This window comes from Zosterops lateralis (genome assembly GCF_965231275.1).
Source record: "Zosterops lateralis genome assembly, chromosome: 10".
In the NCBI taxonomy this organism is placed as follows: Eukaryota; Metazoa; Chordata; class Aves; order Passeriformes; family Zosteropidae; genus Zosterops; species Zosterops lateralis.
The window spans coordinates 14,934,157-14,951,204 of record NC_139770.1 but is presented as its reverse complement, the minus strand read 5'-3'; the positions used below and the strand labels follow the sequence as shown (position 1 = coordinate 14,951,204).

The following is a 17,048-nucleotide window of genomic DNA, read 5'->3' as shown; positions in this document are numbered from 1 at the left end:
TTAATAACTGACCTCTGTGAAACTATGGGGTTTTGTTGCACAATAACCTCTTTGACCCAAGTATGCTGTTACTAGTGATCATGGAAATGTTAATCTTTTATTTTAATGCTGTCTTTCTTTTCAGAGGAAGAAAAAGTTGCTTTTGTTAATTGGATAAATAAAGCTCTACAAGATGACCCAGACTGTAAGCACCTCCTACCCATGAACCCATCAGATGCCAGTCTGTTTAAATCCCTTGCAGATGGCATCCTTCTTTGGTGAGTCCAAGGCTATGAGAAGGAAAAAAAAATAGTGGTTAAATGCTGATGACAGTGACGTGAATTAGAAAACTAGACAAGCTTTAACGTCAAGTCTCCACTCTTAAATATTTCAATTTGGGTGCACGGTGGGGAAAATCTGTTTGCCCATAGATTTTTAGCATATTTTCTGTGACTCTGTACATATGTTATAGAAGCAGTTTTCCACTTCAGACCATAATTATACATGCCAGATATGTGCAGGCTGTTTATAAATTAAACTGAGATAATTAAACTGTTCATAAATTCAATACTTGAAATAATTAGCAAACTTCACTATTTAAAATATTTTTTAAAGTTACTAATTATAGTCATTGAATCATGAGATGGCAGGAACAGAAATCTGAATTAAATCTATGTAAAACAGAGAGCATATAGTAGGTCCCTTAACTTTAGTCTGCTGTAACTTTCTAGTTAAAGTGGATTACTAGTACTTACTCACACACCATGGTAACAAGGGATTAGTTTATTAGTATTGATGTGAATTAGTCTTTGAGATCCATGTAGATACAAGGTACTACAGAAATGCAGTGCAGAAATACAATGATTATACTACGGTTTTTCAATAGAGACCATTTAAGTTACTTTGGTTTACAGTTTTAATCTTCTCAGGAACTTTCTTTGGCAGTTAGAGATGTGATCTATTAATTATAAAAGGAAAATACAATATATTATCTGGGGCATTCTGAATGAATGTGCAATTATTAAACAGAGAGAGGAGATTTAGAGGATGGTCTTTTTTTTAAATGTTGTCAGAAATATTTGCAGCTAGTTTAGTGTTAGTAGTTTATAATCAAATAATATATTTTCTGAGAAATGGAAGTTTGAATAAACTCTTGACTTTTCTTCCTTAGCAAAATGATCAACTTTTCACAACCAGATACAATTGATGAAAGGGCTATTAATAAGAAAAAACTCACTCCTTTCACTATTTCTGTAAGTACTGCATGGATGGGAACTTGATACAAATGAAAAAGTAAAGTATTTTTCTGTTGTAATGACAATTCTTCTGGTGGAGGAAAAAAATTTCTAAAAATTATATTTAACAAAAAAAAAAAATCCTGAAGAATGAGATTGTATTTGGTAATAAATTCTACTGCATTCTCCTATTTCTTAGATGATTTACAGACAAACTAGTTTTTTCTTGCCTTCCCTAATTCTTTACTTATTAGCTATTTCTGTTTTGCCTTAACAAGTACCTGAAGAAAATAATTTCAGACTTTGAGTAGATGACCAGATTGTATTTTAGCCATGCAGGAACAGGTCTGGAAAGGGAAGTAGATCCATAAGTTACTGGCCCAATGAGAAAAAACTGCTGATGAAAAACCTCAGTTAAATGGCAGACTTTTCATTTTAGGCAGTGACATTAAAATATGAAAAGTTAAACCATGCAATGTTCTACATCCTCCAAGTGGGTTTTGTAATCACTACTTATTTAAAGAAGATTTGTCAGCAAAGATGATACTGAATGTGTTTATGTTGCCTCTGTAGATATGACACAAGAAAATAGTAACATTGATGAGAGCTGACAGCTATTTTTTCTTGGGATCTTTGTCAATATCTTTGACAATCACTAGATTTACTTTGAGTGTTAGGGTTTTGAATTGCCATGATTTTCTTATGCTCTTCATTCAATTACACTTTAACAATTGCTTGACTAAATGTGTAAGATTTAAGATGGGATGACAGTGATATCAGTAGTATCCTGCACAGGACTTCATGCAGGAATTTCGTATGAACATGTTTTTCAGGATCAAGACTCTGATATTTTGAGCAGTATTGCTTAATTTGTATAACTGATGCTCATGAATGGCAAAAAGTATTTTGATGAAAGTATTCCTCAGTAATCCCATCTGCTGAAGGTGGTTCACAATTTTTGGTGGGTCCATATTAAACACTGTCATTGTTTTTGTTAAATTTTGGTAAGATGCAAGGTAGTTCACAAAAACAAACAAACAAACAAACAAACAAACAAACAAAAAAAAAAAAAAAAAAAAACCAACCAAACTCTGGAGTGCAGTTTTCCATTGGAAGCCATTGAAATAATGCATTATTTCTTCCAAAGTTTAACATGAACAATTTTACTAAAAAGTACAATCTCACAAGTTTGTTAAATTATGATATTCCAAATAGGAAAACCTAAACCTGGCTCTGAACTCAGCATCTGCCATTGGCTGCACAGTTGTCAATATTGGATCACAAGATTTGCAAGAAGGAAAACCACACTTGGTATTAGGTCTCCTGTGGCAGATCATTAAAGTTGGCCTTTTTGCTGATATAGAAATCTCCAGAAATGAAGGTAAGAGTAATGCCAGCTATAGCAATGTCAGCCACTTGGAATTAGCTCAGACCACAATAGCAGTGATTTCAGCTTTCTTTCAAACTTGCTTTTAGCTCTGATTGCCTTGCTCAATGAAGGGGAAGAGCTGGATGAGCTAATGAAGCTTTCCCCAGAAGACCTCTTGCTGCGTTGGGTGAATTACCATCTGGCCAATGCAGGGTGGCAGAAAATCAGTAACTTCAGCCAAGACATTAAGGTATGTAGTTATTTCCTCTCATAATGGAACACAGTGGTATTAAAACACACCATGCATAGAAAAAAAATGTCAGATCAGAAGAATTTAGATACAATAGTAATCTGCTTTCTCTGGCTGTAGGTTTATCCTGCGTTTTTCAGCATTGAAAGAGCATTATTTTGATCTGTTCTATCCTATTTAGTTGCTCATCCCTTGTGTTATCATATCACAGTGCAAAGTGAACACTTCCAACAAGCTGATAGCCAGGGAAGTTCTAATATTGTAAGATGGCTGTTAAGAGTTATTTAGGATAACTTGCACCACCTTATTAGCTGCCTAATAAGTGCCAGTCACTGGTTTGCTGGTGTCAACTGACTGACACGGGGGCTGACAGGTTCCTTGGGGCAGGTGGCAGAGCTGCATAATTCTCTCTTCAGTCATTCTGCAAAGGCATGCAGAGCGTTGGAGTAGCCCAGCTGATGAGAGAACACAGCAATTTTTTAAAACTGAAAGGAAAGGAGGAAGTTTCCCTAAAGTGGTTATACCTCCTTTCATTGGTGAAAAACATGTCCTAAATTGCAAGTTACATCTTTTCAAATGCTACCAAGAAAATTGTTATTAAAGCAGACTGTAGCTAGGGTTTTATATGAAAAATGAAATATGGGAAAAATATTATATGGTGTTTAAGAGAAGTAGTAAATACTAGAACTAGTAGGGGTTTATTTTTTCTTCTAGTTTGTTACTGCAAAATTGATCCTTTTTGTACATAAATTTGCCCTGAATATCTTAATTACAACAGTCTAGTTAATATTCAGCAGAATAAATTTAACTAGCATTGTCCAGAATAATTAGCAGATTATTGTCTGTCAATAATCTGTCAGCCAGACTGTCACTGGCTTAGTAAGTTCTGTGTGAAACAGAGTAGTAAAATGGCTGTATGACTTCATCCATATTCACTGAAATTAGGATGCTGCATTTTTGACTCCTGTAACACTGTGTGGCTTTTGGATTGGACTATTAGAGTAATAAATGTCTGGGAAAGGCTACATATTTGCTGCTTGCCTTTTTATTTCTTTAATATTACACTGTTTGTTTCAGGATTCAAGAGCATACTACCATCTGTTAAATCAGATTGCACCCAAAGGAGATGACCTTGAACAATTGCCCATTAAAATTGACTTCACAGGATTTCATGTAAGTCTCCAGAAATGTAAAAATAGACTGGAATTATCTGAGACCTCTGTGTATGTATCCAACATTCTGGTTATCCCTGAATCTTCTCTTGTTTCTTAGTGTGTGCAAAAACTCAGCCAGATTCCTCAGTGTTACAAAAGCTTAAATGAGCAAAAACTTGACCAAGTTCTACAGTGCTGCTGAAACAGGATAATGCATCCTGCAGTGTAAAGTTTAGAGCTATGTTTTGTTACCCCACACTTTTAGAGGGGCAACACGTTGTGACGTGGGAGTGGACCTTGACAGAGGACAGCAGGCAGCAGCTTGGTGAATCATGGAAAGCTCTTTATTATCTGACTCCAAAGGCTTATATATATTTTGTACAGAGGGCCAAGATTGGCCCAAAGAGGTTACAACCTCCTGACTCCATTGGTCAATATGACCATCAGTCAAGTTCTCTCTCAGAGAACAAGAATGCAAAACATACAGATAAATTCTAAGAATATAATATTGTTTACATGAAGCAGCGTGAGAAGCTGCTGCAAAGACTCAAACACTTGAAATCAAGAAATGCAGAGACGACAATGTTTTACTTGGAGTAGTGTATACTGATTTTCATTTGGCTCATACAACATGATTATTACAAGATCCTGCTCAGTTCTCCTCTTCTGGAATTCAGAGAAGGAAAAAGAGTAGACTTCAGAAACCGTTGTTCGTTCCTGTAACCAAATAGCATTTAGAAATAACATGTGAGCCCTTCCAATAACCAGCCGGAAAGTTTTAAGTTGTGAAGGAAACCATCAAGCTTTAAGTTATGAAGGAACAGAGGGTCTAAAACTGACCTACAATGATGTGAAAACACTTGTCTAAGCTACTTCATAATGCAAAGTTGAACTGCATGCCTATATACCTATAAATCAATCAGAATCTAAAGTAGAATCTCATTGTCCATTATAATCATGAAACACATGTGCAAGTTTGCCTACAAGTTCTCTTAAATTCCTTGTTTGCTTTGTTTGCTCTTGTTTGGGATTTTTGAGAATGAGAAAGAGTAGAAGTTAATTTTTTCCATGTAATTTCCTACAGTTCGTAGGATCACGTTTTGCAATGAACCAATATATTACTAATTAAGACCAATGAACAAAGCACATAAGTTGCCAACTTACAATGATTAAGAGGAAAAAATATTAAAAGGACAGCAAGTTTGAAGCATTCAAGCTATTATTGATAGTTTTGGGCATCATCTGGAATTACTGTGCCTGAGAATATCAATTTAAAGCAGTGATGGTGAACCTTTGGTACATGTAGGATACGCAATATGGGAATCAACAGCCTGGAAATGGAAATAAAATTTCTATACTCCTGGCTGCAGTTGCTGTGATTCATGAGGAATGCTGTGCTGACAGCCACAGAAGTGAAGGACAGTAGAAGGCAGATGGGAATTGTCATGGACTGTAAGAGCTAGCTCAGGCATTGTCAGAATGAGGGAGGAACTGACACGGGTCATTTAAAGACTTCCCTACCTGGCAATTGGTAAAATCTAGTACTAGGTTTAACTGTAAATTAACTTTTGTTTCTTTTTCTTTTTAGGATAAAAATGACTTGAGGAGGGCTGAATACATGCTCCAACAGGCAGATAAATTGGGCTGCAGACAGTTTGTAACTCCAGCTGATGTGGTTGCAGGCAACCCTAAGCTCAATTTGGCTTTTGTTGCAAATCTCTTTAACACATATCCAGCCCTGCACAAGCCTGACAGTTCATCTTATGATGTCAATTTATTAGAAGGTACTGAATTTTCTGACTATACAGAAGATAAGAATATTAGTCATTTCTACTTAGGTATTCCTTCTAGGTTGTGATATAGGATCCTTGTGTGTTGGTGCCTGTGTTTAGTTGCTAGCAGTCAATACAAGCCTTAGTAGAAAAGCCTGGTAGTGTGTATATTGTTACTTGTGTTAGCCTGACCAAGTGGTTATTCCTGAATAACCTTCTGTCATTCATTTGCAGGAGCAAAAACTGTCCTCCTACTTTCCTTTCAGTTTCCCAAGCTTCTTTCCACACTATTTGTATTTTAGCTGATGTACAAATTCTAGTTTTTCTTTGCAGTGCTATATTATGCAATTTTAATAGTCTTTAAAAGTACTTTTCCACATAGTGCATTCAAATATATGTGTATATTAGTTTGTTGCCTTTTAAAGTAGGAAACTTCTTTTTAAAAGAAAAGGCTTCTGTATCAGCAACCTGTATTAATCTATTGCATAAAAAGCATTATAGATCCTATCATATCAGGGAATTTGGCCTTTAACTGTACAGTTCAGATCTCTAATACCAGAGATAAAGGGATAATTGGTAACAGTCTTTGGCTGTTGCCCTTGCTGTGGACCAGCTAATCTAGGATAATGGAATGGCTCCTGCCAGTGTATTTCACAATTGTTCACTGATCTCAAAGGAATGTGAGAATCAGGGGTGCCGCACTCGGGAGAATCATCAGCAATGTTCACATAGTCCTCTGCACTGCCTTCTCGTGCCTTCCTCTTACTGTTCCTATCAGGTTTCCTTTCCATCTAGGTGAGTCCATCTTCCTTTGCTCCTGTGTTTTCATAATTTGTCTGTGCTGCTGCATCCCTGTGTCACAAATCTTGTACCCCTCAGTGCTTTCCTGTTTCAGGCCTCTTGCTCTTCTAGCTTCAGCTGGGTGCCAGCTGTGATGTGATAGAGGTTGTAGAGCACAGGACGTTGTCTTCCCTTTTCAGCTGTGATATGCCCAGTCACTGCAGTCCCTGCTGGCCAGGACAAATGACTGAAGGAAAGGTCTGCTCTTGCTCTGCTTCAGTTTTGTTAGAAATATCAGCTGTTGGAAATGTATACAGGAGCTGTGTGGAGGTGGAATATGTTCAGTTCAGCTTCTCTACTCTGAAGATAAAGTCACTGGTGTGATTTGAAATGCTGAAAACTTGGTTAAATTTGGAAGTTTTCAATGGCATGGGAAAAACCAGTTGAATTAGTTTCTGGACTTTCCTGAAACATTTAGATGAGATCAAAGTCTCAGCCAAACCAGTTTAAAAAGTAACAATCAGCTGAATGCTAGACTATGATTTTGTAATGATAAATACTGGCCAAATTTAACTATTTGCAGTATATATTTTGGAGATGGATAATCATGCCATTGTTTTCTGTTCAAAGAAAAGTAGGTGACTCCTTTTTGCCCTCAAATAATAATTGCCATGTGTCAAGTAGATCTAAACCATCAAAATAGTTTATTTCAGCACAAAGGCAACGTTGTTAATGTTTTTTTTTTCTTTTAATGTATTATTTGTTTTCCATTAAGTCCTGTGTTTATACTGATGTTTTCTCAAGCTAGTGATATAAAATATGACATTTATTTCTTTATAGTTTCATCATAGATTGTCTGTTGAAATCTGACTCATAATTTATAATGCTTTCCTGTTTTGCTTCATGAAATGCAGATTTGACCCCTCCTAATGTAGGTACTGTATTTAGTACTTTTCTGTACTCCATAAAAGTGTTTATTCTGCAATTTTTCATTCTTTTTTTTTCCCTACTGTTTAGTCATCTCTATCCTTTTCTGGTTGATTTTTTGCATTGTTCTTACATTTTTCTATTGTTTTAATATGCCGTCATAAGTAAAAGAGAAGGAAAAAACCCCACAGCATATAAAATGAGGGCAAGAGTTGCAGTAAGTCAAATGCCATACAGGTATTTTGGGGGTTTAGCCAGAAAGGGCTTTCCATGAACCGAGATGTCAAGCTGTAGGCATGTGTGGGTGAGTAGAGCTTCCTGAGAGTCTTCATTCCTGCATAAATCCCATCTCTGTCCCACTCGATCAGTATGGTGTGGCTGTCCTCTTTATTTTAAGACAGCTAATGCTGTGCATAAACCCTGATAATACATCTGGTGATGTGCACTGAAATACAGAGAGCGTATCTCTCAGGAATACTGACAGAGCAGATTGAACATTTGATATTATGTGGGGGTGGAGAGGGCAGTCCTGAGCTCAGTTATTGCACCACCTTTGCACGTTGCTGCTGATCCAAGGAGCCTCTCGCCTGTGGGGAAAGCAGCAGTTTGTAGTCAAAGTCATGCAGAGAGCTCAGTTCTTGGGGGGAGGAAGAGGAGGGACTTGTGTCTGCCCACTTTTCCTCCAGTGTAGATGTCCTGTGCTGTTGCTTAGATTACTGGCAGTCTTCATGGCTGTCACCATGAGAGGGTTAAGTATTCCCACTCAGGCTGGCTGAACTTCTGATGCAACTGTATCTTGAGCTCCTTTGTGTTCCAGAGATAATCTTAGATATATTTGGAGCTCTTTGGATTCTTGACCCCCTCCCTATGGTTACTTTCCACTCAGTTCCACAGTGTAATGGTCTCAAAAAAGAGATGGCAATAAATATAAAGGATACTACCAAATTTGCTCCTCTCTCTTTTGTGTAGCTCTGCCCCCTTTCTGCAGTTTTCCAATGATTTTGGCTATCTGCTGCACCACTCAGCAGAAGATATGCTCCTGATAGGATCACAAGGTATATTTTGAATAAAAGAATAGAGAGAAAAAATGGGTCAGTTCTCAGCCATCTGGAAAACTTATGAACACTCATGTGTTGCATGATAAAGGGATTTGTTTAGAGTGGCATATTAAATCTGGTATGCTGGGTTTAGTTCCTGGACTCCCACTTTCCAAAAGGGTCCTGCCCAGCTTGCATGCTCTTGCTCCTGCTTGGCTACTTTGGATTCTCCTGACAATGTTAAGCAAGCATTTTAAAATCTTCAGTCTGAGTGCAGTTGCTGAGTATCTGTTTTTGTGGCTACCCCGTTTTTAGTAAGAGTTCACTAAATATCCTTGGTACTATCATTGTAATGGACAAGTGTTCCTAAAAGCACTTTGCAGTTGGTATTTTAGGTACTGCAAATCAACTCAAAGCTCAGTAACCATAAAATCAATAAATAAAAGCACAAGGCACTTGCTTCAAAATACTATAATCTCAAAGATACTATTTATAAACTTAAATTATATATAATTCTTGAGTTATGATTGTTTTTTTAAATGGAAAAACTGTTATTTTTAATAACTTTGTCATGATGTGTGATTCTTCTTTTAAATTTTAATGTGGCAAGAAATATGTGAAACAAAGCTCTCTGATGACCTTGCAGAATAGTATTTTTCTTTGTTTCTTCTGTTTTATCAGTTTCATCAGGCTCTTTGGTTATTTTTACAAGTAAAAACATGAAACAAACAGTAATTCAAATTCCATATGAAAAAAAATCCTAATCTAGAAAATGTATCAGTAAGATGAATATCAACTATTTCATAATAATTGGAAAGGAAAGAACCTGGTAAGGTGGCTGAAACTTTTAAAATAAAACTTACCTTGTTAGAAACTGTAAACTACAGCTGAAATTTCTGAAGTTCAGAGCTTTTTGTATAAAAGGGTAAAAAAACCTAAATTAAAATGGTAACTTCTATCTAAAGATCAATGTTATGACATAGGTCTAGGCATAGAAAGATAATGTTAAAGAGATTTTCTTTCTAGTCTGATGATAAATACATGTTTACACAGTAGCTTCATTTTACAAAAACATTCATTAATCCGTTAGTCAACCTAGAACTGCAGTACTAAATGAGACACTTTTCATGCTATTTAAACCTCATCAGACAAACGTGGTATTGTTACCCTCTAAGGAGCAAACAAAAACAGCAAAGAAAATTCTTGCTTAGATATTTGTGCTTCAGTGTTGGAGAAATCTGTTCTTTCATTGTTTGGAGAGGTTTTCTCCCTCCTCCTTCTTCCCTGTTTTTTTTAACTGTGGATTATCAACCCAGGGGAACAAAGTGAAGAGGTTATTCCAAGCTCACATATTCAGGCTAAATATTTTCTCAAATGCTCCTCTTTGATGCAAGAGAAAACAGCTTATGCAGCACTGATTCACATGCTGATGGCCACAGAGACATTGTTAAAATTTGGGCAGTATTGTATGTAGAAAATTAATGAATCATTGCAAGGCTGTAGCTTTATAGAGAAAGAGAGTTAGGTTAGGACTCATGATTGCAATAATAAAAGCAATCTCAGTCAGGAAAGTGAAGGTTGGGATTTACTTCCTAATGAATTTTTTGCAGTTTTTGTAAGTAGAATTTCTGGTTAAACTGTGAGGATAACTGGGCCCCTTAGCAGCATAAATAGCTTTACAAATTTAACCTATGCAACACTGCCTCTTCACCTTTTCAGTGCAAAGAACTAAAAAAAAAAACAAAACCAAAAACAAACAAACAAACAAACAAAAAAAACCAAAAAAAAGAAAAGAAAAAAAAAAAACCACACACAAAACAAAACAAAAAAACCCCAATCTGTTGCTTTGGGGAGGCCCTTTGCAAATTAATATTATCAACTTGTGTGAGGGGAGAGTGGAGTTGTAGTGCCCCATGTGTTAGTACTGACTTTTTATTAAAAGATGTCATTTCAAACAGATCTAATGGCACTGTTGAATGCAGTTTCCACTCATTTTAGTTTCAGGAAATTATTATTAATCATCTCCATGATATATTAATTCTGTGAAATAGAATAAAAAATTGTTTTTATATTTTATCTAATTGTATTTACTCAGATAAATGTAGTCTAATAATAGTACTCCCTGTAGTGTCCCTGCCCTGTGCCCAGAACTGAGCAAATCTGAATTGGATAGGATTGCCTTGTAGTATAGATTAGTGTTTGGGAAATTATGAACTCATTTTGGGGTGAGAGGGAGGGGTGGTGGGGGATATGAGAAGCATTTAAACATTGCTTATTAAAGTGTTTTCTCCAATAACTGACATAGAATTATATTTGTTGCCATAGGAGAAAGTAAGGAAGAAAGGACTTTCAGAAACTGGATGAACTCACTGGGTGTAAGCCCGTATGTTAATCATTTATACAGGTAAGATTTTTTTTTTTAAAGAATGATTTGATTTCCCTTGGGTAACACAAGAAGAAGGAAAGAAGAGGGGGAAGTTGTATTTCTACTACAATAGTGATTTCCAAGTTTCCACTTCAAAACTGGTTTGTAGGACCACATTAATCAGTATCTGACTCGAATATTCTAGTCAACTAGAATAATCTAGATCATCTAGAAAACCTAAGAAGGTTTAAATCTTCCCCCCTCCCTCACTTGTACCTATTCTTTTTGCAGGATAATTTCAATGGTTTTGATTATTCTTTAGCAAAATACATCACTAAGCATCTGCAGATAAAGCATGAGCAAGTTAAATGCAGATAAAGCATTTAACATTTGGGAATGTCCTTAGAGGAGTAAAACTAGATCAATAAATTAAAACTCTTTTAGCAGCTGGTTTGTCTATGTCTGCCCTATGAAAGTAATTGTTTAATTGAAGCCAGTGGCTGAGCTTGCTTCATGAAAGTTTGTGAAAATAATGAAATGAAATGCAGAATTTGGTGTATATAATTGCAGGAATCAAGCAATAGAATATAGGCCAGTTTCTTTACAGAACGGCACCAGTTTTTATTTAAGTGTCTGAAATTTTTCAGCAACTTAATTATACTGTGAAAAGTCTCAAGTACTCACTTTCATTGTTGGTCTGTGCTTTTGTGCTTAAAACCGTTGTTTTTCTCTGATTTAGTGACCTTTCTGATGCTTTAATCATCTTCCAACTGTATGACATGACACGTGTACCTGTTGACTGGAGCCACGTCAACAAACCTCCTTACTCATTACTGGGTGGCAACATGAAAAAGGTGGGTGGATGCTCTGGGAGGCTTCACTGGCTCCCACTGTGCTGATGGCAGTTCTGTGTTGTCAGGATTCCTGTGCTACTGAGACAGTCCTGGGGGAAAAAAAAAAGGAAAATCTATTTTTCAGATATTATCCCAAAGAATAAATAGCAGTTATAGTACATATCACCTTAGTTTCTAAATGTGGACACGTTTTGGCAATATTTAATTGATGGCCTGATTTGGATCTATAAATTAAAGCTTCAGGCCTGACATGGCTGTTGTTGCTGGATGCTCCTATACTCTGGGGCATTTCCTCCCAGAGCAGTTTTGTATCCTGCCCAGAAGATTTGGGCAAGACTTGCAGAATCCAAGCTTTCACTTAGTTTTGTGATTATTGTGAAGCCTGAAATATAGAAGATAAAAATTACTGCCAGTTTAAGAAGAACACATTTCAATATCTTTCAAAGTATAGTTTTGATATAAATATATTTTATTCCCTGCCTTAATGGAAACTTGGTTTTCTCAGATATGGAAAAAATTATCACTGAAGTCTTGCATAATTGCATTTATAGTAAAAACTGTGTTATTTTAATCACAGTGTAGCTAGAATGGAAATATTTTCTAGCTTCAGCTCTCACTGTAGGTAATAGTAAGCCAAAGTAATTTAAAATACATATAGATTATGGGTCTGTATTGTAGAAATATTAAGGTGTTTCCATTATTTGCAAACAATTATTTTTTTAGATTGAAAATTGCAATTATGCAGTAGAACTTGGGAAGACAAAAGCCAAATTCTCACTGGTTGGTATTGCTGGACATGATCTAAATGAGGGTAATCCAACTCTGACTTTGGCTTTGGTGTGGCAGTTGATGAGAAGGTAAGTTGGGCGCAGTGTATGATGGATGTGTTTATATGTGTCTGAGTGTGTGTCTGTATATCAAGGCAAATAGTGGTCAGGTCACCCAACTAGTATAGTAGAGAGCAATCTCTAAATATCCCTGTTCTCAAAGATAAAATTGTACATGTGTTTAGTAATTTTGCATACTGCAGTGATTGAAACCACCATTTATAGTGACAGTTAAAACCTTATAAACTAGAAACTGTGGCTAAAATTATAAATGCTGCAGCAAGTGAAAAGAGCTCAACTTATGTCATGTTGAGTCATGTGTCTTTCTGTAAGTAGAGAGTAATTTAAATATTTGTAAAACCCAAGTAAATGGAAATACATATACTATAGAAGTTAAAAGGGTAAAAAATTGTAGACCATCATAGCTGTAGTTACATAAGTATCATCAAATCAAAATCTTGCTACTGTATTAAGCAAGAAAAAATAGGTATAAAGTGATTTCATAAAGGAGTGTTTTATTGCAAATCTTTTCCTCAAATTAGTTTTCTTAGACCTATCCCAAAACACTTGGTGGTTTTTGTTCTCAGACTGCTGTGATTCAGTTTTTTTTCCCACTAAGATGGTAGGGAGCCATTTTAACTTAGAAAGTAAAATTATGATTTTACTGAGCATGAAGATGTTACAGTGACTATTATGAGATTTGAGATAATATTTTATTCTTCCATTCAGTATCCCTTCAAGTGCTATGTACTTGGTAAGGTAAGGATACCTTACAAAGAGGAGTACTTGGCATTGTTACTGTGATCAAGTAATATTTTACCTTTTCTTACAAAGAAGAGTTAAGCAAAGCTGAGTTCTACCACTCATTTTAACTTGGGCTCTTGTTCTCTTTATTGAAGGTATACCTTGAATGTACTATTCGACCTTGGAGAGGGTGAAAAAGTGAATGATGAAATTATTATTAAGTGGGTGAATCAGACACTTGCAAAAGCAAATAAGAAAACTTCAATTATAAGTTTCAAGGTAATCAATTTTATTTACTTTTCTTTCCACATATAGTAAAAGACCTGGGATTTTTAACCTGATCTGTTAATGATTTGGTTTTAACAGTGGCTCCCATCAGCTAGAAAAATTGTTTATGGAGATATTTCTGACAGTCTTTGAATGTTCCAAAGTATTTTACAAATCTGTTGACAAATAAAAGAAATTATAGCAGCTGCAGTAAATAGAAAACAAAAAGCCCAACAACAAAGAAAAGAAAAAGCAGCTTAAACTTCAAAGGGGCTTCTGTCTGAAGTTATAAGTGTTTGGGCTTGGCATGTCGTATATTTTCCAAGTTTTTGGATATGGGCACTCTCATGCTTGTACAAGCAAGAAAAAAGATTTTGGAAATACCGGGGGCAGATGAGCACTTCTCCGAGGAGCTGCTTAAAGGGATATTCTCACAGAACATCCTTTTGTGACAGAGCCGGGAGAGGGAGCCCGCGGTAACCAGCGACACCTTGTGTCGTCCTCGGCCCTGCTGAGCTGCAGCAGGAAAACATGAGCTGTTCGAATTCAGCAAATAACACATTGATAAAGAAAGCTTTCCTTCCACATTATTTAAGTGTTCCAAACAAAAGAAGCCATATGTGTGTCAGGTGTGGTATTCTGTGTGAATCTCTTGCTCTAGAAATGGCTGATTAATAATTGCACACAAATGTAACATGCTTGTACAGGTTCATTTATAATCTGAACCAATTATGTCTGTGGTTCAAAACAGGAGACTCTAGCAAGTTAAATATTTGAGAGTTTAGTATGTTATGAACTTTAATTAGGTAAGCATTGTTAATCAAAAAATTAAGTAAAAATATTTCATTTTCACTTTAGAAGGTAACTTGGGCCTTCATTTTCTTATGAGGGGTTGCTGCTTCTCTTATTTCTATACAAGTTGTTATAATGGTGGTATTAAATAAGTTTTAAGTATGACAAGAATATGTCCAAATATCTTGCCTTTGGTATGCCTGTGTTTTTGGGGGAACATTGGTTGTTTTTAAAGTCATTCAAATGGCAAGAAAAGATATATATGGGGGCCTGTAAAGATCTTTTTGTTGTCTTGAAAGTCTGGTCCTTGAATTTCTATCAAAATTCCCTTCCTTCCTTAGGGCTTAGGGAGGGAAGTTTGATGAAATCAATTTAAACCACTTGTGCAGTAAGATACCAGCACAGTGAACATTGTAATACTAATTGCAGAAAAGAACAGTAGAATTCATAGAGGGTAAGGAAAACCTTCACACTATGAAGTAAGAACGCAGCTTTTGTCTTTCAGCATGCATGCAAGATGTGCTGTTGGGTTTTTTGCATTTTGAAGATGGAGTAATCAAAGCAGATTCCTTATACTAATCTTATGATTCTTTTTCTTTTAGGACAAATCAATTAGCACTAGCTTACCTGTCCTAGATTTAATAGATGCCATTGCACCAAAAGCAGTTCGTCCAGAAATGGTCAAGAGAGAAGACCTTTCTTATCAAGACAAATTGAATAATGCCAAGTAAGTTTTAAAGGAATGCTTCATAATTTCCTGAAATGCAGGAAAGGCATGAATTCACAGTGTAATGCATGATTTACTGATTTGTTAAGAGAAAGATAACACTAATATCAATTGATTTTTTGAATAGAATATAAATTCTAATATTATTTATTTTTCTAGTGTATCTAGAGTATGAACTCAGATTCACAACTGATATGACCTACCACCACTGCACTGTAATTGGTTTTTTAATAGTCTGCCATACCTCATATTGGTTTTGACCAAAATAAATGCTTTGATAACCATTAGCAAACCATCTGCCAGTATAATTGCCAGAACATGCTTTCTTCACAATAATGTTCATTTTCTATTACAGCCTAAGTACTGTTAAACAGGCATATCCTGCTATTGAAATCTGCTTTTGTTGTTGTGAGTTTTGACATATTAGTAGATGCCAGAAAAATAACAGTATTTGTTTTCTCCTGTTTTCCAAGGTATGCCATTTCAGTTGCTCGAAAAATCGGTGCTCGTATTTATGCTCTCCCAGATGACCTGGTTGAAGTGAAGCCAAAAATGGTGATGACAGTGTTTGCATGTTTGATGGGAAGAGGACTGAACAGAATTAAATAATGCAGACACGTAATACAACTTTCTGCCATGTTAAGCACAATGGATGCCTCGCAGTTTACAGAGTTCTGAAACTTAGTATGAGAAAAATTGTATGCACAAATATACTCATCAATTATCTTTTAATAATGTGTTTATATTAGTTAATTTTCTTCAGTTTCATAACACATGAATTATTTATAGCTAATACTGTTTTCAGAACATGCTCATTAACAAATAAACATCATAGATTTGTATTGCTTGGAAGAACCCATGTGAATCAAGCTCCATTTGCATTAGTTTCCATAGCACTGTCAGAACCTGAGTTGTTTTACATATGTTGTTTCAGGACCAATTATGAAACACTGATTTTTGTGGGTGTTACTTACATGTAGTCTCAAGGTGCATTCCAATTCTGTTGGACTCCAAACTGCACAGAAATTATCATCCTTGCCTTATTCTTGGAGAGCTTAACTCTTGTTGGAGTCAATGAGAGTCTTGTCATTGACTTCAGAGCAAGTAAAGGCCTGTGATAATATCTGGTAATTGATGAATACTGATTAAACTGATGAAACTTTTTTGTGGGAGTTATCTTTAAATATATGTAGTAATTTTGTTCTGTTAGTAGAAACTTTTACAAAACATGTTCTATGAAAAAAACAGCAATAGAAAGCAGAAATGTCCTGTCATTATTAGGTCTGTATATGTGCTAAGTTTCTCAGTTGGACTAGCTGTTGGTTGAGTTTTTTTAACCTTTCATAAAATACTGTATTAAGAAAACAATAAAGAGCTGGCTAGTCCACTGTGGGATTTCTCAGTACTGTATTGCATTTCCTTATATATCATTCCTTGGATTTTCTAAAGTGTGTATCATGTGCAGAGGTTTTGTGTAGAAAGACGGGGTGCATTTTCTGGATGAGATGAAATCCATAATTTTTCCTTAGTCCTTTTAAAGTAACTATTTGTACTCCTTTTTCATCAGCTGTAAATTTTCACTTATCATGCTGGAGCTGGACATTTAATAAAGTTGTTAACAAAAGCCAAACAATAAGGAAAGTAAATCAAAATTAAAGAGATTATTTTTTTAAGTATGAAGCTTCTGCTTTCTCTCAGGTCCTGAGGCCAGTCCTAAGTGTGGCAGAACCCGAGACTCTGATGGGTGCGTAGTTGGACTAAGTTTTACATCTTCACTATTTTCACACAATATAGCAACAGTAAGGGATGCATCCATACAGTTTCCATTAGATGAGATAATGGGGACTGGAGGGAATTAAGTGCTTGGATTTGCCTCTGCCTATTTACTGACAGAGTCTTGTCTGCCAGTAAATAGGCAGAGGCAAATAGATTCTGCATTGTTGGGACAAGACTTGATTCACTTGGTTTC

General features: G+C 35.8%; 1 protein-coding gene across 3 annotated transcripts in view; it reads left to right on the top strand.

Annotated features, from left to right (window-relative positions):
* The window catches only part of PLS1 (plastin 1), a 41,417-nt gene extending 24,933 nt beyond the window's left edge, over positions 1–16,484 (top strand). For 2 of the 3 annotated variants that reach the window (XM_083868964.1, XM_083868963.1), the window contains exons 5-17: positions 125–257; positions 1,151–1,232; positions 2,430–2,595; positions 2,691–2,833; positions 3,911–4,006; positions 5,576–5,771; positions 7,454–7,474; positions 10,829–10,907; positions 11,608–11,722; positions 12,446–12,579; positions 13,449–13,572; positions 14,955–15,079; positions 15,553–16,484. In XM_083868964.1, coding sequence (XP_083725090.1) covers positions 125–257; positions 1,151–1,232; positions 2,430–2,595; positions 2,691–2,833; positions 3,911–4,006; positions 5,576–5,771; positions 7,454–7,474; positions 10,829–10,907; positions 11,608–11,722; positions 12,446–12,579; positions 13,449–13,572; positions 14,955–15,079; positions 15,553–15,688 — 1,550 coding nt within the window. In that variant the 3' untranslated portion in view covers positions 15,689–16,484. The remainder of the gene's footprint in view (positions 1–124; positions 258–1,150; positions 1,233–2,429; positions 2,596–2,690; positions 2,834–3,910; positions 4,007–5,575; positions 5,772–7,453; positions 7,475–10,828; positions 10,908–11,607; positions 11,723–12,445; positions 12,580–13,448; positions 13,573–14,954; positions 15,080–15,552) is intronic. The other variant, XM_083868965.1, reaches the window with a different exon arrangement.
* Positions 16,485–17,048: the final 564 nt, after the last annotated feature.